This window comes from Bombina bombina, chromosome 4 (assembly GCF_027579735.1).
Source record: "Bombina bombina isolate aBomBom1 chromosome 4, aBomBom1.pri, whole genome shotgun sequence".
Lineage (NCBI taxonomy): Eukaryota > Metazoa > Chordata > Amphibia > Anura > Bombinatoridae > Bombina > Bombina bombina.
In genome coordinates, this window is record NC_069502.1 from 693,285,730 (window position 1) to 693,309,791 (window position 24,062).

Sequence of the window (24,062 nt, forward strand, 5' to 3'; positions counted from 1 at the left end):
GCTAAAAGCAATCACTGTGTATAATGTAGGTGTATGTACAAGTATTTTATGCATATTGCTATGCTGTTCCAATTTAATTAATGTAATTAGTCCATGGGAATTACAATTTGATTTTAATTGTAAACTTGATATCTTGATGATGTAATAGAAATATCTTGATGATGTAATAGCGATAGCTTTCAGACTTCTTTCCAACATATGTCTTCAGTACAAACATCATTCATCATTCCTCATCTGTGCACATTGCTATTTCACACTTAGAAATCTAAGACATGAATGCTATTCACAGCAATCAAAGCAGTAGTTTGGCAAGTATGTGCACGTGGTTAGAGTGGGTCTAACTTACTTATATAAATAATTGTATTTTAGTAATTGTGGTAGAAATGTATTATATAGCATGAATCATTACCAATCCAATTAAGACCATTAAGCTGGTAATAGAAGTATTCTTACATACCTTTCTTGTAATGCATCTGCTTTAATGCCATCTTTGAAAAATACTATGGGCTAGATTACAAGTGGAGAGCTAAATTACCGTTTGCGGGCGTGCAATAAATAACCAGCCATTTTATAAATGTCCACCAAATGCCCCCAAAATCAAGTGTAATATACTTTATTAAACAAATAAAGATAGTGGCATCTTTATTTTTTTAATAAAGTAATTGCACTTAGCAGTTTTTGGGGGCTAAAGTTGGCACCTGTAGGGTGTTAAAAAAAACGTAACTGAAAAGTGCTTTTAATTAGCAGTCTATGGGAACTGTTTGTTCCCTGTAAATATATACTGTATGTATATGCTTATTATAGACATATATATTTATAATTTCCTGCCATTGTTGCACAACTTACCCCCTACGCCCCCCTTCCTTTTTGCAACCAATCATGCGAGAGCATGGCTGCTGCTTTTAAATAACTGTTGAGCTTATGATGTACAGATATTTCAATTTTGTATTTGAAAAAAGGAAAACATAAAAGGACATTAAAGTCAAAATTAAACTTCCACAATTCCCATAGAGGAAGCAATTTAAAAAAAAAAAAACTTTCTAATTTCTTAAGCAAACTTTTATTTACAGCGGTGTATTTTAGGCCAACTAGACCTGTGCTTAGGACTGTAGGAATTTGGTGGGAGCAACAACATTTTGAAGGACATTCTGGTTTTAAGGGGATGATCACGTCTGCATGATTTTTTGTGTGTCTGGCACCACTAAGTAAAGAAGTAACTGCTCAGTATGTTTGTGAGAAACATATGTAAGACAAATATGAGCTAACGTGGGTGAAAGTGGGGAGTTTGGGCACAGCAGATTAATCAGTGCCTAGGGCAGAAAAAAATCTAAATATAATTCTGTTTTTTTGCCCATTAGCCCATTTCTAGTAATGTAATAGGACGACCTAGACCTAAAAAATCACTTTTAACCATGTGACATAACCAGTAAGCCAATCAGGAGCATCATTAACATGTACCAGCCAGTCACTGGCTTTGAGCTGCTTAGGACTGGCGCAGTAACCTGCCTAGGTGTGCAATTAAGAATGCATTTAAAAGAATAGTCTAGCCAAAATTAAACTTTCATGATTCAGATAGGGCATACAATTTTAAGCATCTTTCTAATTTACTCATATTATCCATTTTTCTTTCTTCTCTTGGTATCTTTATTTGAATGTAAGCTTACGAGCTAGCCCATTTTTTGTTCATCACCTGGGTAGCGCTTGCTGATTGATGGCTACATTTAGACACCAATCAGAAAGTGCTACCCAGGTGCAGAACCAAAAATGGTTACATTCTTGCTTTTATTAAAAAAAGATAGCAAGAGAATGAAGAATAATTGATAATAGGAGTAAATTAGAAAGTTGCTTAAAATTACATGCTCTATCTGAGTCTTGAAAGTTTGATTTTGACTAGACTATTCCTTTACGTTCAAAAATAAACAATGAAAATCGTAATTTAAAAATCACGCAAAATGAATTATTGAACCATTCACACAAAAATACACAGAAATTGTATTGTTAAGGTGCATCGAAAATGATAACAAAATTGTTCACCAACAATCATATTCTATCAAAAACGTAAAATGTGTATGTAAATTAATCAGGATTAAATCGTATTAAATAGGCACAGCATAAATCTTAATTTAAGTACATTGGATGTGAAAAAACACATACAAATGTGTACTTATTAGTACAAAATACAAAGCGTAATTGTTTTTTTATCGTAAAATGGGCTGAACATGAGTGTATGAAATTGTTCCACAAATCCAAGCATAATCTAAACATTTCCGCCATACAGATCTCACTGTTTTTCCTTGCAAATTTAAAAAAGTCACCTGATGCCTTTTTATTAAAATATGCTAAAAACATGGTTATTACTTAACTGTATTAGAAAAATCTTAATAAAAACAACAGACAACGATTTGCAAGTTAATCATTGTTAATTTTTAACTTTCAAAGGAATAAGTCCCAATGGGATCATGTGTTATACACTGAAGCATTTTGCACATCAGAGAAAAAAAAATGCATTTAAATGTAACTACTTTTGTAAAAACACAGATTTATCTTTCTCTATATACCTAGGTTTGTGCAAATATGCACTAGAAACAGTTATATATAAGTAAAGTATATTCAACACATGAATAGAAGGAAGAAATGTTATAAGAAATAAGGTTTGCTTTGCTACTTGCAATACTAATAAACACTATTGTGTAAAATGATTTGAATTATTTGCTACCAGCTCTACTGGAAAGCTACTGCCATAAAAAAGACTCATTTCCTATAAAGTGAGGCTTTTTTATATTCTCCTATGTCCTTACTGTCTTCTTCATATAACACGTTTCTGAAAATAAATACATACACATACCTAGTACATATATATGTTAACATTAAAGCTATTGATAATGCTCACTCTGACTGTATCACATTACTGCAGAATATGGTTGTGTAATAGAACTCAATACAATTCTTGCACAGAGGCAAAAGTTCAATACTTTTTACACTGCCCAGTATGAGCTCAGTAGTCTATGAACACAGTTCTATCTCTTACAGCTTCATTGCAATATGCAATTAGATCCCCCCCACCACCACTGTACCCTGAATATTAATGAATTGATAGGACCTATTAACTAAATACAATACCTGTGACAAGGGCACGAGCTTGGCAGGAATGTATGCATGCTGCAAATCTACAACGGTAGAGCCAACTTTGCTGGGTGCTGAGGAGCTCCCTTCAGTTTCTAAAAAAAAAGCACTGCCTTCGGGTGATGCACTGCAAGGGGAGAGATATCCACACAAGGATATGAACAGATATGCACAGTGCCATGGAAAAACATAAGCCATTTTTCTTTTTGCATCCAGTAGTATTCTTTTTAAGTTACCAAATAGTCATCCAGTTCTCCTCTCTCAGCTAGACACACACCCAGTGAAACTGTGCCTCTTAATTTTGTCCTGTTACTTTAGTTTCCAGATGTTCCAGCAGATGAGATTGAATAGTTATGTTTTCAGCCTCACACAAAAAGCATTCTCTGTCTGCTGGTGCCAGTTGATGTAATTTTCCCTGGAGGCTACAGTAGAATAATCTAAATAAGGGCAGAGCTTGAGTGGTATTTTCATAAAGCAGACTGGAAAGCTCCACTAGCTCCCGAGCCACCTTATCTGTGTGTGTGTGTGTGTCAGGATACAGGATACAGACTGTACAGTTGTGCTCTATAATCTGGCTTCCTTCACAACACTCAAGTTTACCTTTATGTTTAGACCCTCCCTCTGGAAGAACAGCATAGTCAGAATCTGCATGTAGCAGGGAAGATGTGACAAACACAGACTACTCTCAAGTACTGTTCTTATTAAATATCTTACCAACTACTGGCTTTTTTATCAATCACTGAAAGTGTCAGATAATGTAAAGCTGTCATGTTGTCTCTCACACATACTCACAGTGATAGTGTTATTGCCCTGGTGTTTTACTTATCTTGTAATGTACAAGATTATGTCTAGAAAGTTACCTTGCACTCTCTGTGTTCTGTTATATATTCTTGTGACAAAAAGATATTCATACAAATCCAGAATAAACTGTAATGCTGTTAACAACATATACAGAGGTCTGAAAAGCTGAATCAGACCTATATCTATTAGTGTGGAGTCCGCAATGTATTAGATATATGTTGCTTCATCAGATGTTGCTAATAATAGGATTATACCCCAAAGGACTATGCATATAGCACTTAAATTTAGGGTAAAACTTTGTATTGCAAAGTGTTACTGCTTAACCATACACAAGTTTGTACCCATTATGTTACATTTCTTATCAGGCAATATAGGCAGCTGCCTTGAGAGTTACTTTTCTTAAAAGGGTAATGTATTGACTAGTCAGGTTATAAAGCTTTGCAATTAAGTACCTATCATCTTGTATCTTGTGTCCTGCATATTTGGCTACCATGTAGAGCCCATCAGAAACTGTACTAGGGCATATATAGACCTAAACTGATAGGTTTATGGGATATCAAAGATGAGTTCTCAAGTTAGTGATGACATCACTGGACACAAGTGGGTTGAAAAGTTAGGATCCATCTCATTAACCTGTACCTAATGGTGCTGGTGAGGACACTGATTCTAGTTTGTGTTTAGAAATATGTTTTAAAAGCTGTTTTTTTTTAAGAATGTATAAACACTTTCTAGAAAAAATGTAACTTTTGAAAACTGTTTAGCATCAACTAATAAAAAAAAATGGAATCAGTGCCACACTATTAATACTGTCTGCTTTAATCTTTCTTTTACTAGTTCCACCAAAAATACGGTGAAACTGGACTTGCAAATTCAACTACAGAAGTAAATTTACCAGGCTGCTACTGAAAGTAAAAAAAGATTATTTATTATTATTTATTTAAATGCTTTAAAATGTGCATTTAATTCTCCCAAACTACTATATTATATGTATGTGCTGTGTTACTTCCTTAAACATGACTTCATCATTTTTTAATGGGAACCTTTATTTACAAAGAATGCTCTGTTTTCTCTTTAAAGAAGTGCTTTGTGAGGCTCAAGAAACAAGACTAGTAGTGTATGAAGAACAGAATATGTTGGTATGAAGACAGACTATGTAGCCCAAAATTGAGCAAAACTTTCCACTGCAGCTTCTGCAAATAAAGAATTAAAATTTAACATAGTTTTAAAATATGAGAATAAAAACAGTAAAAGTCTCTATTTTTAAATGGGTTTGTCCTTAGCAATAATTTATTCACATTAGTTTTGAGAAGGAACTATCAATACAACTAATTGTTTTTTAACGTTTTTTTTTCTCGCAAAAATGTTAGTATAGGACAAGTGGCAGCCTTTTTTTTCTTATTTAATACAAATATAGGGCCAGATTACAAGTGAAGTGGTATTTAATGCTGCCACTAGTGAGCTTACTCCGCTACAAGTTAGATTTTTGTGCATGTTGGGTAGCGCTCGTATTACAAGTTGAAAGTTAACTGTTTTCGCACAAGCGATAACCTGATGTGCGTAAAAAGCCGAACCCAAAATATCGTGAGTGTTAACGTATTCCCCCCTAGAAGTCAATGGAGCAAAAAATGTGGACGAAAACCCTGATACCCTACTTGCGCGTAAACCTGATTGCATATTCTCAAGTGCGCTAACCCAACATGAAAATATGAATACAGTATTTCACATTCCAATGTTCTTCACATAGCAGAATATCTTCTATTTATTCAGAAATACATATTTCTACATATATCTAATGGTATTTTGGTACACTATGGGGTAGATTTAACAAGCAGTAGATGCTGCAATCTATCCCCAAAGTTTTCGGCTCACCAGAAACTGAAGTTAAGAAGCACCGGTCGTAAGACTGCTGCTCCTTAACTTGTCTGCCACCTTTTAGAAATGCTTGTGAAATGTTAAATGCAGACAGCGTATGCTGTCGGCATTTAGTGATGCCGGGCGGTCATGATTCGCCCCATATATCTATACCTATATATATATTCACACATGAGAGACAGGCCATCGAATCCCTGAGCACCGACAAGTCCATTGTGATCAGGCCTGCGGATAAAGGTGGTGTGGTGGTCATCATGAACATGAGTGACTACAGGTCTGAAGTGTTACGTCAACTTGGTGATGATAAGACCTACCACATACTCCTTAGAGATCCCACCTCTGTGCTCAAAGAAGAAATTGATTGCAAACTTTCGGTATGGTGTGAATTGGAGTTGATCACAAACCATGAGTTCAAGTTCTTGAAACAAGATTATCTTATAACCCCGGTGATATACACACTGCTGAAGATACACAAGGATGCCCTCAGACCACCTGGAAGACCTATAGGCTCGGCCAGGGGGACCCTACTACAGGGGTTTCCTACTACAGCCAGCTGGTCAAACGGATGGAATCTTATATCCAGGACTCATCTTCTTTTATCAAACAGATCACGCAACTCTCCAACATTAAAGTTACAGACCTATTGGTGACTCTTGACATCTCTAGTCTGTATGTGGTGATCCCACAGAACCTTGGGATTGCTACAGTTAGGATTTTTAAGACATATCCCCTATGTGGGACCCTCTGAGGATGTTTTAATTTAGTTGCTCACATTACTTTCTCTTTGAGAAGACTTTCTATCTGCAAATTGCTGGGACAGCGATGGGGTCCAATGTGGTCCCGTCACTAGCAAATTTGTTCATGGCAGACTACGAGACAAACATGATGCAGGTTTTTACCAACAAACAGATCAAATTTTATTATCAATATATATCGATGACCTGTTCCTGGTTTGGGACGGGGACAAAGAATCTCTGTCACTATGGGTTACTCATCTAAATGCACTTGACAGTACAATTAGATTTCAACACAGTGCCCATAAGGAGACCATTGATTACCTGGACGTCAGGGTGTTTAAAGATGACAACAGACTAGGCACAACCCTCTTCAGGAAAAGTACTGACAAAAATGTAATTCTCCGGGCAGACAGCTGCCATCCACCCTCATTGATTCGCAACATCGCTAAAGCTCAGTTTCAGAGAGTGATCAGAAACAATACTGATCCTCTGAGGTGTAAAACACAGTTGGAGGAGATGACACTTAGGTTCAGACAAAGAGGCTACAAGATTTCACAACTCACTAAATGTAAGCAGAGTGCACTAGTGGAAGTTGAACACACCAAGGGGTAGATTTAATATAGTGCAAATGGACATGATACGATGTAGCGTATCATGTCCGCTGCACATGGAGAAATGCCGACAGCATACGCTGTCTGCATTTATCATTACACCAGTAGTTCTTGTGAACTGCTGGTGCAATGCCGCCCCCTGCAGATTTGCGGCCAATCAGCCACTAGCAGTGGGTGTCAATCAACCCGATCGTATTCAATCGGGTTGATATCTGGAAGTTATGGAGCAGCAGTACAAGAAGGCCCCAAGAGAGATGATCAGAAACGACTTACCTTCGTCACATCCTATACACCTGACAAAAGTTGTATTGTAAGGGCTGTGCATGATGAATGAAAACTTATCCAGTCTGATCAAACTCTACCATTTAACCAAAGGGGTACACCGAGCATTGCATACAAGAAAGGATGCAATCTAAGGGATATATTAGTGAACACTGACATTCCAGGTGAAGACAGTTCCCACAGATGGCTGAAGAAGAAGAAATGCTTCAGGTGCACGAGCTGTGTCACCTATAATAGCATGATGACGGTATCCTCTTTCCAATACCCTGAAAAGAAAAAGAAGTACCAGATAGACAAATTCCTTATCTGCACCACCGTGTTTATCATCTATCTTCTTCATTGTCCATGTGGCAAGTTCTACACCTGTAAAACCAGTGATGATGCAAGGATGAGGATGGCTAATCACCACTCAGCAATCTGATTAGCATTGAAAACTGGCAAGGCGGATTAACCAGTGGCACTTCCTTGAAGCCAAACATACGGTTCCCAGATTCCGCATCATTGACCATGTCCCTCCATTGAGAAGAGGTGGCAACAGGGACAGAATATTGCTTAAAAAATAAGTCTGGTGGATCTTTGAACTGGGAACCTTGTCACCTAAAGGGTTGAAGATGAACACAGGGTGGCAAAGCTACCTGTAATTAAAAGCCATCACCATATATATATGAGGGTCCATGATACATTCTGTAACAATGGGAATCCTGATCCTATATATTTTTTCTTATGATGAGAGTCTTGATCCATGATTAACACTTGCCATGATTAACACTGGCCTACTCTGATACATTGTCTGTATGAGCAAAGTATATATATATATATATATATATATATATATATATATATACAGTATATATATATATATATATATATATATATATATATATATATATATATATATATATTTATATATGTAAATATGGTTTAATGCTGCACTTGGTTGTAACATGTACTAGTTATTGTTGGTCTTTAGGCTTTGACTATGCCTTATTAATGCTCACAATATCTCTGTCTGTTTGATGCCTACAGTCGTGATACAGTTTTTCCTTTCTTGTTTAAAAAAAAAAAAAAAAGATATGTTGTTTTTAAATACATGTGCTTGTTATCTCACTTTGTCCGGTCTGGAGGTATTTTCCTTGCGCTCCATGTTGAAACTAAGTGACTTGTCCTAGATCTTATCTATAGCACCTTTACTTATAGGGCTGTGGTTTTAAGAACAGTATGCTCTTTGTTGTTTAGGCTCTATGTATGCAGCATGGTAGAGACATTTCTGGTATATATGATGATAACAACACAGTGCTGATGTGGGTAGGGTCTATCCTTTGTGTATAATTTGTATAGCCTTCTTTATGAGTAATGCTAACTATGGGGTATATGTATTGCCACGGTGGTTTCTATGACTACACTGGATACACTGGAGTCTGAGGTTGACAGTGTCTATGTGACAGTGATGATTGGCGATTTTATATATATATATATATATATATATATATATATATATTTATTTAATGATAAGTTGCTGGTGTATGCACTCTCACCATCTATCTCCAACCGCCAGGGTGCTATAAGGATATTTCAATAGATTCGAACAGAATAAGCACTCACTGGACTTCAGCCGTCTATGTGATAATCAATTTTTTATTTGTGACGTTTCGGGACACTAAAACAGTCCCTTCCTCTGACAAGCAACAATACAAAATGACAAACTTTTAAAGGTAAGTAAAACCCTCCCCTGTGCTCAAAACCAATCTGTGCAGTCTACGTGTTAAGACTGGAGAAACAAGTCCCCTGATAGGATAAGGATCTGAGGTCAAACAAGCTGATAGGATGAAAAACAGTGCAATCATATATACCCCTAGGAGTGAACAAAAATACATGAAAAAAGTATATGAGAATGTGTTAAAAACAACCTCCTTGGTCAGCAAATAATAGACTACCTTATAGAAACATCCATGGGGTGTAAACAGAAATATAGTGTAAGGCTCGTGTGACATAAAACCAAACAACTAAAATAAACAATGGCATTAGTCAATACAAAACTCACTGCCGAATCAGTCAATCCAACAGGCTGTTTACCGAGTTGTCAGATAAGTCATAGCTCATTCAACTCCACCTCACTAATGTCTGTGACTGTCTGTGTCTCGTTGCGTGAATAAATAAAACATTATAGATCAACAGCTATATTCCTAACATTTGTCTTTATAAGTCCCTTGCTGTGCTCTATCTGAGCCACTGTATATATACAGAGACAAAAACGGACTGACCGTATACAAGAAAACCGCCAATCACAAACAGGGGTGGCTCATCTGATTTACCACAAAGTGATCCCCGTCCCTGTGTGCAAATACCTGCTGCCATGTCTAATAATGAAATTCTCGACCCGTGTGTTATCCACATCGCGCATCACTATCCAATAGTACGGCAGTGTAGCGCCACAGACCTCTATAGAACCAATCAGACAGCTTGTTGTCAAAAATTGGACCCATAATCCACGCCCATACTAGTCATAGCAATGGAATCGCTGTGTATTGGGTAATGCGATGCAACTATATTAGCATACAAAAATATTATTAACGATACCATCAATGAAAAAGAAAGCCATACACATGTGAACAAAACCTTACTACAAATCACAATGGATATACAAATCAAAAACCACCATTGATATACAAACAAAATGCAATAAATATAAGGCAAAAATGCAATTGATATATAAGGAAAAAATGCAATTTATATATAAGCTATTGATATATAAGCGACCTGTTCAGAATATCAATAGAGCACCCCCATCCAAAATCACTTAGTGGGGCCGCTCATTTATCAAAGCATTCCATATGAAGGTGTGATATAGCATAGGGAAATCCATATAATAGGTCATTGTCCAATCAACAGTTAATGTAAAGCCAACCACCCTCATTGCACCAATCACCACCATTAGCGTGAGGGTAAGAACGCACGGAGCGTCAACAAACACTATTTGTCTAAATGTCAAATTTGAACATAATATGTGCGCAAGGGACAATATTCTGAGCAAAGTAAAAATGGTGTAAAAAATGTAGACCAAAAGTGCCGCGAGACCCAAATGCACCGCATCATGTATTACACATTCAGCATAGTGTATAGTGCGGCAACACGCCACAATTCACTAAGCTGATAAATATCAAATATGAAAAGCTATCCTAAAAAATAATAAATAAAGTATAACAATAAAGAAAAACAATAAAGAAAAATATATCACAAACAGCAAAATCAATAACGCATTATAGACGACAAGTGCAACTGCTTATCAAGACGCATAAACACCATTGAAGGTGTGTCCATAGACATAAGTGTAAACGTGAATATAAAATCAATATTGTACTATCTGACCAAAGTCAGGAGTCACACCATGTGTGTGAAAATGGTGTCCGGGTCAGAAACATGACAATGGGCATCTCTATCCAAAAATATTAAACATTAAACCGTGTCACAAGTCCCTATATGTAATCAAATGTCACCACGGCCAAGCACTATATGTACACCAACATGGTTATTGCAGGCCAAGGAAAGTTGTATGGGTAAAATTAAAATCATATTAAAAACAAAATTAATAGAATCCTAAGAGGAACACAAAGTATTGAAAAGAGGAGTAACTACCATAGTGGTACATCTAGGTGTCAAAGAGAATGAGTATGTACTACAGGTTCAGCAACTTAAGTAACGGATCACATAATCCGCTGGGATGACTCATGGAGTTATCAAAAACCAAAAGCGGCATGGAATATAAGGAACCGGAAGACAAACATAAAACGGGCCCATATGAGATGAAGCCCCTGCAAGAATCGTGGATGCTCATAAGCAAGCATGGATCAATGAACTCTCATTTACAGATAGCATTGCCATCCTGTATGGACATTGAGACCCCTTGGTTGTAGTGTCCCCAATTCGAAAATCCATCTGGCTTCCTTTCTTAGAAGGATTGTCGCCCTGTCTCCTCCTCTGTTCAATTTCGGGACATGATCGATTATCCGGAATCTCATATCAGTTACTGTATGCCAGGCTTCTTGGAAGTGACGAGCCACCGGTTGGTCGGATTTACCGTTGTTGATGGCTGATCTAATGCTGTACCGGTGATTTGCCATCCTGGTCCTGGCATCGTCTGTAGTCTTCCCGGTATAATATTTGACACACGGACAGTTCAGGAGATATACGATATGCATGGTGGTGCAGGTCACCACATGTTTAATTTTATATTTCTTCCTGCGTTCTGGGTGTTGAAAGTGTGTATCTGTGATCATCGCGTTGCAGGTAACACACCCTACACATCTATAGCACCCTGATTTCTTACTAAGCCAGGTTGATTGTGTGGTATCAACTAGATCTGTTTTCATCAGAAGATCTCTAAGGCTCCGGCCCCTTCTGTAGCCAATCCGTGGCGCCTTTCATTTTTTAAAGGGTAGAGTGTGGGCAGCCTCCAATAATTTCCATTCTTCCTTCAAAGTCTGAGCAATCAGATTCTTGTCAGGTGTGTAGGTGGTCACAAACGTCATTTGTTGTGACTGTGAGTTCTCTAGAGAATTTCTTGTTCTTGGAATAGTTGCGAGTGTACGCATCTCAGTTATCACCTTCTGACTATATCCTCTTTCTCTGAACCTCTGTGTCATCTCTTCCAACTGATTTAAGCACTTCTCATCTTCTGTGTTGTTTCTTATTACCCACTGATATTGTGCTTTTGGGATGTTTTTGATTAGATTGGGTTGGTGGCAACTGCGGGCATGTAAGATTGAATTTCGATCAGTCGCCTTTCTGTATAGAGTGGTTCCCAATTTGGTGCCATTCTTGAAGACCCTCACATCTAGGTAATCAACCACATCGCTATTGATAGTATGGCTGAATCTGACTGTGCTATCAATCTCATTGAGGGTCTGAACCCACGCATTCAGTGTATCTGGACCATCTTGCCATATCAGGAACAAGTCATCAATATAGCGACAGTAATATTTTATTTCTTGTTTCTCAAAAATCTTCCCTGCCCGCCGCCCTCCGATACAGATGTAACAACAAGCATGGTTTTCAACATCAGTAATCGCAATCTAAACGAGGCTGAGATGAGTTTGCTCAATAAAGGACTATCATTTGTACCAGTTACCAAGAAAGATGAATTTGATCTATATTTAGATATTCAAAAATTTGGGAGAAATCTCAGATCAAAGGAACATTTTGGTACTGGAAGTGATTATATATATAGATTTAAACCGAAAGGGCGGTTTGACCCCCATTCCAATAATGCCACCATTCAGACTGTTACTAATTATCTCTTGGAACAGATACCTAAAAGATCAGCTCAATGCTGGTCCGACAACTTGACCAAGAAGGAAAGATTGGCCATTGGTTCACTACAGAATGACTCTTCCATTGTCATACGCCCCACCGATAAAGGCGGGGGTATAGTAGTCATGAACACCACAGATTACAAGGCAGAGATCATAAGACAACTATCGGATACAAATACATATCAACCACTCCCTAGTGATCCCACGACACTACTCAAAAAGAAAATTGATGCCATTTTACAACAATGGTTAGATAAGGGTCAGATCCCACAGAACCACTATAGCTTTCTCAAACGGGACTTTCCAGTGGTTCCCATATTGTATACACTTCCCAAGATACACAAGGACATACAAAACCCCCCTGGTAGGCCGATTGTGTCTGCCAGGAGTTCTCTGCTTCAGCCATTGGCAGAATATGTGGACTCCTTTTTGCAACCTTGGGTGAAGCAACAAAAGTCATACATACGTGATTCCACAAACTTTATGTCTCATATATTACAACTCACAGACATGAAACCGACGGACATTTTGGCCACACTTGAAGTTTCAAGCTTATATACTGTTATACCACATACATCTGGTATAGCAGCAGTGGCCAAATGTTTAAGACAAGTACCATACATTGGCCCCTCTGAGGAGATATTGATTAAACTTTTGGACATCTGCCTCTCCGAAAATTACTTTCGATTTGACAAGACCTACTATTTGCAAACCTCTGGTACAGCGATGGGGTCCAATGTGGCCCCATCGCTAGCCAATCTGTTTATGGCCGATTACGAAGTCAACACATTGAAGATTTTTGAGAAACAAGAAAAAAAATATTACTGTCGATATATTGATGACTTGTTCCTGATATGGCAAGATGGTCCAGATACACTGAATGCGTGGGTTCAGACCCTCAATGAGATTGATAGCACAATCAGATTCAGCCATACTATCAATAGCGATGTGGTTGATTACCTAGACATGAGGGTCTTCAAGAATGGCACCAAATTGGGAACCACTCTATACAGAAAGGCGACTGATCGAAATTCAATCTTACATGCCCGCAGTTGCCACCAACCCAATCTAATCAAAAACATCCCAAAAGCACAATATCAGCGGGTAATAAGAAACAACACAGAAGATGAGAAGTGCTTAACTCAGTTGGAAGAGATGACACAGAGGTTCAGAGAAAGAGGATATAGTCAGAAGGTGTTAACTGAGATGCGTACACTCGCAACTATTCCAAGAACAAGAAATTCTCTAGAGAACTCACAGTCACAACAAATGACTTTTGTGACCACCTACACACCTGACAAGAATCTGATTGCTCAGACTTTGAAGGAAGAATGGAAATTATTGGAGGCTGACCACACTCTACCCTTTAAAAATGGAAGGCGCCACGGATTGGCTACAGAAGGGGCCGGAGCCTTAGAGATCTTCTGATGAAAACAGATCTAGTTGATACCACACAATCAACCTGGCTTAGTAAGAAATCAGGGTGCTATAGATGTCTAGGGTGTGTTACCTGCAACGTGATGATCACAGGTACACACTTTCAACACCCAGAACGCAGGAAGAAATATAAAATTAAACATGTGGTGACCTGTACCACCACGCATATCGTATATCTCCTGAACTGTCCGTGTGGCAAATATTATACCGGGAAGACTACAGACGATGCCAGGACCAGGATGGCAAATCACCGGTACAGCATTAGATCGGCCATCAACAACGGTAAATCTGACCAACCGGTGGCTCGTCACTTCCTAGAAGCCGGGCATACAGTAACTGATATGAGATTCCGGATAATCGATCATGTCCCGAAATTGAACAGAGGAGGAGACAGGGCGACAATCCTTCTAAGAAAGGAAGCCAGATGGATTTTCGAATTGGGGACACTACAACCAAGGGGTCTCAATGTCCATACAGGATGGCAATGCTATCTGTAAATGAGAGTTCATTGGTCCATGCTTGCTTATGAGCGTCCACGATTCTTGCAGGGGCTTCATCTCATATGGGCCCGTTTTATGTTTGTCTTCAGGTTCCTTATATTCCATGCCGCTTTTGGTTTTTGATAACTCCATGAGACATCCCAGCGGATTATGTGATCCGTTACTTAAGTTGCTGAACCTGTAGTACATACTCATTCTCTTTGACACCTAGATGTACCACTATGGTGGTTACTCCTCTTATCAATACTTTGTGTTCCTCTTAGGATTCTATTAATTTTGTTTTTAATATGATTTTAATTTTACCCATACAACTTTCCTTGGCCTGCAATAACCATGTTGGTGTACATATAGTGCTTGGCCGTGGTGACATTTGATTACATATAGGGACTTGTGACACGGTTTAATGTTTAATATTTTTGGATAGAGATGCCCATTGTCATGTTTCTGACCCGGACACCATTGTCACACACATGGTGTGACTCCTGAATTTGGTCAGATAGTACAATATTGATTTTATATTCACGTTTACACTTATGTCTATGGACACACCTTCATTGGTGTTTATGTGTCTTGATAAGCAGTTGCAATTGTCTATGATGCGTTATTGATTTTGCTGTTTGTGATATATTTTTCTTTATTGTTTTTCTTTATTGTTATACTTTATTTATTATTTTTTAGGATAGCTTTTCATATTTGATATTTATCAGCTTAGTGAATTGTGGCGTGTTGCCACACTATACACTATGCTGAATGTGTAATACATGATGCGGTGCATTTGGGGCTCGCGGCACTTTTGGTCTACATTTTTTACACCATTTTTACTTTGCTCAGAATATTGTCCCTTGCGCACATATTGTGTTCAAATTTGACATTTAGACAAATAGTGTTTGTTGACACACCGTGCGTTCTTACCCTCACGCTAATGGTGGTGATTGGTGCAATGAGGTTGTGTGGCTTTACATTAACTGTGATTGGACAATGACGGATTATATGGATTTCCCTATGCTATATCACACCTTCATATGGAATGCTTTGATAAATGAGCATTTTTTTTGCCTTATATTTATTGCATTTTGTTTGCATATCAATGGTGGTTTTTGGTTTGTATATCCATTGTGATTTGTAGTAAGGTTTTGTTCACATGTGTATGGCTTTCTTTTTCATTGATGGTATCGTTAATAATATTTTTGTATGCTAATATAGTTGCAACGCATTACCCAATACACGGCGATTCCATTGCTATGACTAGTATGGGCGTGGATTATGGGTCCAATTTTTGACAACAAGCTGTCTGATTGGTTCTATAGAGGTGTGTGGCGCTACACTGACGTACTATTGGATAGTGATGCGCGATGTGGATAACACACGGGTCGAGAATCTCATTATTAGACATGGCAGCAGGTATTTGCACACAGGGACGGGGATCATTTTGTGGTAAATCAGATGAGCCACCCCTGTTTGTGATCGGCGGTTTTCTTGTATACGGTCAGTCCGTTTTTGTCTCTGTATATATACAGTGGTTCAGATAGAGCACAGCAAGGGACTTATAAAGACAAATATTAGTTAATATATTAATATATTAGTTAATTGGTTATTTTAGTTGTTTGGTTTTATGTCACACGAGCCTTACACTATATTTCTGTTTACACCCCATGGACGTTTCTATAAGGTAGTCTATTATTTGCTGACCAAGGAGGTTGTTTTTAACACATTCTCATATACTTTTTTCATGTATTTTTGTTCACTCCTAGGGGTATATGTGATTCCACTGTTTTTCATCCTATTAGCTTGTTTGACCTCAGGTCCTTATCCTATCAGGAGACTTGTTTCTCCAGTCTTAACACATAGACTGCACAGATTGGTTTAGAGCACAGGGGAGGGTTTTACTTACCTTTATAAGTTTGTCATTTTGTATTGTTGCTTCTCAGAGGAAGGGACTGTTTTAGTGTCCCGACTCCCGAAACGTCACAAATAAAAAATTGATTATCACATAGACGGCTGAAGTCCAGTGAGTGCTTATTCTGTCCGAATATATATATATATATATATATATATATATATATATAGTCTCACAGAGGTAGCTTTAAAACTAGTTATGTTATTGCCATGTATGATCACTCTATCTGCTCCTAGCTGTTTAGATCCTATGCAGCATGACAGAGGCATTACTGCTACATATGTCAATAGCCTCTTGAAGTGTCTAAGGGTAGGATCCTCCCCTGTTGCTGCATTGAAGTGGGAGGCTGACAATGCCTATTTGACAGTGATGATCGGCGCCATGCATTTATTAGCCCACAGAGGTAGATTAGATACAAGCTTCCTTCTGGTCTTTGTCCGATATTAATTTAATTTATTTGCTTACTAAATCATCCACAGCTCTGTGTATGTCTTTGGTTTAGGTTCCCTTGGTAATGGGTGACGTAAGTGGCCGGTAACCTTCAGCTTACTGCTTGGTAAACATAGGCTCTCAAAAGGCAGTTGTGCATCGCGGTGTCTAGGAGTGACAGGCAGCAGTATGTAATGCGCACCGCGTTTTCTGTCTGGCTTGTGAGGGGATTTCTATACGAGATGCTCATGGATTTGGGCATTACAAACTTATCAGCTGACAAGTATGTCGATGGGCGTCCCTGTTGTGATTATATTCTCCTATCCATATTGGATACTTTAGAGGTGTGTCAATATCCTCCAATCAGGTTCTGCTCTGACCTCTTAGAGGAGTGTTCCTTTTAGCCAATGAGGTTGTGGCATGTACAGCTACAGATACTTTTGGATGTGAATTTATTCATAGATTTTGCAATTCATGTTTGTCTTAGTATGGAGCTCTGGGGTTATATTCCATAATTACTGGTCTTATATTGATGTTTGTTACACGATAGTGACACTATGGGGGATATTTATCAAAGCATCAACTGAAAATACGCTTCAATCCCGTGTCGTATTTGTCGCGAGATTGATCTGCCGTAGTTAACAAAGCATCAAATGTCAAATGTTGAAATGTGTGACGAAATATATGCTCCCGCGATCTCAATCCGACGCAAATCAATGCTTGCTTCATTACAGATATTTCAAATTTACATTTGACTCTATTTGACCATTTTCCCAATTTATCAAACATTTAACAGGTACGCTTGAGTCTATTCCGGCACAGCATACCTAGTTTTCAATCCGCCACCCTTGAGGCCACGGATGCCATAGAACTCATTGTGAGTCTGAAAACACAGAAAGCTTATGTTCGATGCTGCAAGAGAATGACGTATATTACATAATGAAAGTAAATTAGAGGCTTTATTATAATTGTATACCCTTTCTAAATCAAACAATATTATTGCTCCACATTTGGTGCACTAGTAGATATAGGGATAAAAATGAAAAATACATTACTACTTATGAATTATGTTACAACTTTGGCTCTCATTACAAAGCAAGGGGACAATATTATTTCTCCAAATTTTGTGCAAAGTTTTGCCCCAAACTTGTTGCACTAATAGATATAGAGATAAAAATGAAATAAATACACAACATAATATAGCTAACTTCCTTTTTATTTTTTTGGAAAAATCTATTTGCACCATGTTTAAGCCATGTAATACAGGTCCCACTCTCCACTTCGCACCAAATTTGATGCAACACTTTTCGCACCAATTATGAGACAAACTCCTAAACAACCCACATACTAGTGAATTTGTCAACCACTTTTGATTTGAATATACATAATCACATGATTTATGACATCAGCCAATCTGATTCAAATATACAATTTAAACTATCACTAACAAATCAAATTGGTCGATACTTGTGTCATTGATCACTCATCAGAATATGTAAGTGCCATTTGTTACATTGTGCATTATACTTTGAAAGTATGTATATGTGAAATAAGTATTAAAGATAAACATTGATGCTGACATAAAAACACACAGTGTAATATTTTAGACAATGATTTTAAAATTCAAATTGATGTTTGACTCAATATAACCTTAAACTGATAGCTCAAAGGGATAGCGCACCTAACATTAAGCTGTCATGATTCAGATACAGCAGAAATTAAAATCACCTATTTACTGTCATGCTATTTTCAGTGTATTTCTTCCTTCTCTTGAATTTCTTTTTCAGTAAGAAATATCATCTTATATGCCAGCCCATTGTATAACACCTGTGTAGGGGTGGTTTTTAAAACTAGATTGCAATCAGGAAGAGTTACACAGGTAAAGAGAGAAAACTGGCCCAGCTTTTAAAATATCCATTGATTGCAAATAAATACATATGATACCCTGATTGCATGCTATATTCACAATTATTCATGCTCAGAATAAAAATACATTTACACTATATACATATAGTGGTATAAATAAACACAGAGATATTACAGACATTGTTTAGAACAAAAAAAGGGACTTAGGGACATGTAAATATGTTTGCAAAAGATTTCTGACATAACACACACATATATATAAGAATGTGCAAAGATATATGTACAAATTCTAGCATTAATAATCATTTATAAAAAAAAACATGAGATAAAAGCATATCATGACTTCTAGAACTACAAATACACTTTAATTTATGTGAAAGTATCATATAACAAATAAATATAACAATAACTTTCTATGAGATATTGTTTGTTGAGGTATAAATGTAGCTATTTCTTGGACATTAACAGATGGAAAATAAAAGATTAGCTTTAGAGAAATGTGCTTGTTCATGGACAGTAATGAAATGGTATAAATAAAGTTGGGAAAAACTCTAATAACTGCGACATTGATGACTGTTAGTTTACAACAGTCCGATGCTCATCGCGCCGTACTTGACGCACGTGTTTTTGACTTTTTTTTTTTTGTAAATAAGGGCATTGTATGTGGATCTGCGTCAGCGATGTCTGGCAAGTGTATTAACGCTGGCGAATGCACTGATATTGACGCTTTGATAAATATCCCCCTATATGATGTTTATATACACATTATGATTGTCGATTTTTATGCACATGCTTTGTTGCATCCTTTGGCACACGCTGCTTTCTGATTGGAAGAAGGTAGGGGGAGGGCATAAACTATACAGATTACAGTCGACAAATTGGGCGCAATTTTGGTACATTGAAATGAGAGACATATTAGACGCCAGTTATGCTTACCTAGAAGCCATCCGTCAGGCATATTTCCCTCCTCGAACTTCCGGTATAACCCAGTCTGCCTTAAAATGTAAGAATCATGACAGGAGCCAGGAAAGTTAGAACGGACACTGATAATCCTCATGTTGGGGTCACAGACCATCTGGACATTCAAGGAATGGAAATGCTTTCTATTCCTATAGATCTCCTCACGAGCTTGAAGTGGTCTTACAGCAACATGGGTACAGTCTATGGCACCTAGGACATTGGGCATCCCAGCCATCCTATAGAAATTTGACTTGATAGATTGCCATTCTTCAGGGGTAGATGGCAAACAAACATATCGATGAAAAATAACCATCATAGCCCCTATTACTTTGGATAAGTGGCGTGAAAAAGCAGATTGACTCATTCCAATAATGACGCTAGAAACTGCCTGAAAGGAGCCTGTTGCAAAAAAATGCAATGCCGCTAATAGTTTCAGAAGTCCCGGAATAGCTTGTGAACGAGCAGTCATCGGCTCCAAATAATCTTCAATCTCTCGATACAGGTGTAATATCGATTCACGATCAAGCCGGAATCTTTGTATGATCTCTCGGTCAGAAAGGCCGTGCAAACCAACCCGTGGAAGGAATACACGGGGGACTCGAACTCTCCTTCTTCTAACGATACGATTAGCTACATTTCCAGTATTCTGTCTTCTAGCCCGGATTTGCATCAAACGGAGAATAAACAAAAACAGAATTCTCTCCATAGCTGCTGAAATGAACAATGTAAGTACAATGCTGATATTACTGCCTTTTATATATGTCTAGACTGGCGTCTAGATTGACTTTCCTATTGTTTTGTACCTTGCCCGCCACCTATAAGGTGGCGAGGCAAAAATAACGAGGTGGGAGCGGATATTGTAGCGAGCGGACAAATAGATTTTTTAGTACATTCGTTTTTGGCGAGTTGGTGGTCAAATGTGTCTAATTACAGTAAAAAATGGAGAGGTAGCGAGGTATGGCGGATAAGTACGCTCGCAATTTTAAAGATGCGAGTTTTTACATAATTGACGGCTTTGTACATATCAGTTTGCGAGTTTGGACGCGAGATTTGTTGCAGGTAGCTCGCTGACTGCTTAGTACATGGAGCCCTATAAGTTTGTTTTTAACACTGTTTGTTTGTCAGAGGAAGGGGTTCTTTTACCCTGAAATGAATAAATACACTTAGTTTCACAGTTGACTAAAGTCCAGTGAGTGCTTTATTGTGTTTAGTATACTTGGACTTTGGAATAGCACCCTGGCAGCTGCTGACCCTTTGGTGAGTGCAACCACAACATTTTTTCATGATTATATATATTGGTATAGATATATACAGATATATAGGAATATATTTATAAATACTTATAACATATTCTGCTATGTGCAGAACATTGGAATGTGAAATATTTACAGTAAATACAGAGTACAACACTTTATTAATAATTAATATAGTGTAAATATGCTTTTTCTTGTTTTCATCTACATGACTGCAAAGGGCTCCAATGCACTTCTCTATATGTCTATACATGTATATATATGTATGTGTTTATATGTGTATATATGTCTGTAAATACATGTATACACATATAAATACATAAATAAGTCTGTACACACATATAGGCATATACTGTATATATATATATATGACTAAGGGTCTGTGTTGACTCGAAACGTCGCTGTTTTTATCTTTGTCTGAAACCTCAATAAAGTGAAATTTTATATGAAGAAGTGCTGACGCTATCTTGCTTTTTCCATATCTATAAATGTGGGCTGGCAGACCCCACTCAGTGATCGTGCACTGCTGTAATCTGAAAAAAGGTTGCTGAAAAAAATGCTGAAAAAATAGCATTAAGAAAGGTGCTGGACTTACCTGTTAAAGTTGTATATATATATATATATATATATATATATATATATATCTCAAAATAACAAGAGTATTGCATTGAGCAATGATACTTTTTTTATTGGACTAACTATAAATTTATAAGTTGACAAGCTTTCGGAAGAGTTCCTTCCTTTATCAAGTCTGGAGCAATACAGTATTGCTCCAGACTTGATAAAGGAAGGAACTCTTCCGAAAGTAATGGAAAAAATCGAAAGTAATGGAGCAAGTCTGGAGCAATACAGTATTGCTCCAGACTTGATAAAGGAAGGAACTCTTCCGAAAGCTTGTCAACTTATAAATGTATAGTTAGTCCAATAAAAAAAGTATCATTGCTCAATGCAATAGTCTTGTTATTTTGATATCTAAATCTCTGGACTAACACGGCTACTCCAATCAACGTATATATATAAAACACAGGAATGGACTGCACACTCACAGACTGTACTGGGTACACATCCTAAGCCACTGTTAACTCCACGAACACTGACAGACAGCTGCACAGTTCCCAGCAACCTAGTCAGTTAACCCCTGAACAGCCTGGGTGACAGGCCCGCAGGGAAGCATTACAAACATTATAAACACAACACACAGAAAACTTGGCACTCGCCAGCAGATACTCAGTAATGTTTAAAAGCAAAACTGTGGGAATTCAGTTACATTTGGCGCCAAAGGATCAAGCCCAGGACCACGTCAAGGTCTCCCCTTTCCTGGGACCCTAAACCAGCACCCACACAATGCATACTTTCAAACAAACCAACTGGGAACCTTCCAGGGTGACACAGGCTTTTGTAATCTCCCCTATGTAAATTCCAAACACAGGAATGGACCACACTCACAGACTGGACTGGGTACACATCCTAAGCCAATGTTAACTCCATAGCCCTGAACACTGACAGACAGCTGCACAGTTCCCAGCAACCCAGGCAGTTAACCCCTGAACAGCCTAGGTGACAGGCCTGCAGGGAGCATTACAAACATTATAAACACAACACACAGAAAACCTGGTACTCACCAGAAGATACTCAGTAATGTTTAAAAGCAAAACTGGGACCCTAAACTAGCACCCACAAAATGCATGCTTTCAAACAAACCAACTGGGAACCAGCCAGGAATAGACATGTATATGTATGTGTCTCAATGTTGAAGCCCTTTGCCTGCCTTTTTTGTTTCTAACACCTGAGGCCTCATATATTTATGACTTTTTTGTGCAATATTTTGTTAAAATAATTTTAACAAACACAGGAATGGACCACACTCACAGACTGGACTGGGTACACATCCTAAGCCAATGTTAACTCCATAGCCCTGAACACTGACAGACAGCTGCACAGTTCCCAGCAACCCAGGCAGTTAACCCCTGAACAGCCTAGGTGACAGGCCTGCAGGGAGCATTACAAACATTATAAACACAACACACAGAAAACCTGGTACTCACCAGAAGATACTCAGTAATGTTTAAAAGCAAAACTGGGACCCTAAACTAGCACCCACAAAATGCATGCTTTCAAACAAACCAACTGGGAACCAGCCAGGAATAGACATGTATATGTATGTGTCTCAATGTTGAAGCCCTTTGCCTGCCTTTTTTGTTTCTAACACCTGAGGCCTCATATATTTATGACTTTTTTGTGCAATATTTTGTTAAAATAATTTTTATTAGATAGCGTTATTATGACAACTGTACCTTGTAATGTATTTTTGATGTGTTTTGAGACACTTTTTTGTTTCACAAACAGTTATCCAGAGCTCTAAGGACACGGTAATCATTCTAACGTAAATCGCAATTGCTCTTAAGGGATCGCGTTTACTTTCAACTTGTAATATAAGCACAAAACCTGATGCATGCAAACACCCGCAATAAACCCATTTTTACTTGAGCGTAACTGTTAGCGTTCCACTCGTAATATGGCCCATAGTATTAAAACATATATACTTGTATTGATACTTTACAATTGATGCTTAATAGAAAAACACACAAAAATAATGACTTTAGTTTATTGTTAAATTATGGTGAATTTCTTATTAATCAAACTTTTTTTGCATTTTTATATACAGTATATTGTTCTTAATGATAATTAGGACTTTTCAACTTCTTTTTTAGTTGCCTTGCTAAATATATGACACACTGGTTCTAAAGGTTATCTCAGTTTGTATAATGTTAATGGATACCTAAATGTGCAGTCAGTATTTGGAATGTGTTGTGCAAGTCTAATAAATATTAAATGTTAAAAAAAAAAAGAAGCAAAAATTGGTGACTTTACAACTTTTTCTTCTTAACATATCTTAACTATCAGCTTTTGTGAAAAAAATGTTTCTGGTATTCTAAACTAATACATTAAGGACCAGATTGCAAAGTGGAGCGTCAGTTAAATTAA

The 24,062-nt window shown here is 37.6% G+C and overlaps 1 protein-coding gene and 1 long non-coding RNA gene across 2 annotated transcripts in view; one reads left to right on the plus strand and one right to left on the minus strand.

The window, feature by feature from the left end:
- Positions 1–3,700, minus strand: part of LAMA4 (laminin subunit alpha 4) — a 247,604-nt gene extending 243,904 nt beyond the window's left edge. Inside the window, exon 1 of the mRNA XM_053710874.1 lies at positions 3,121–3,700. Coding sequence (XP_053566849.1) covers positions 3,121–3,321 — 201 coding nt within the window. The 5' untranslated portion in view covers positions 3,322–3,700. The remainder of the gene's footprint in view (positions 1–3,120) is intronic.
- Positions 1–24,062, plus strand: part of LOC128656742 (uncharacterized) — a 179,629-nt gene that overhangs the window by 31,228 nt on the left and 124,339 nt on the right. The window lies entirely within an intron of this gene.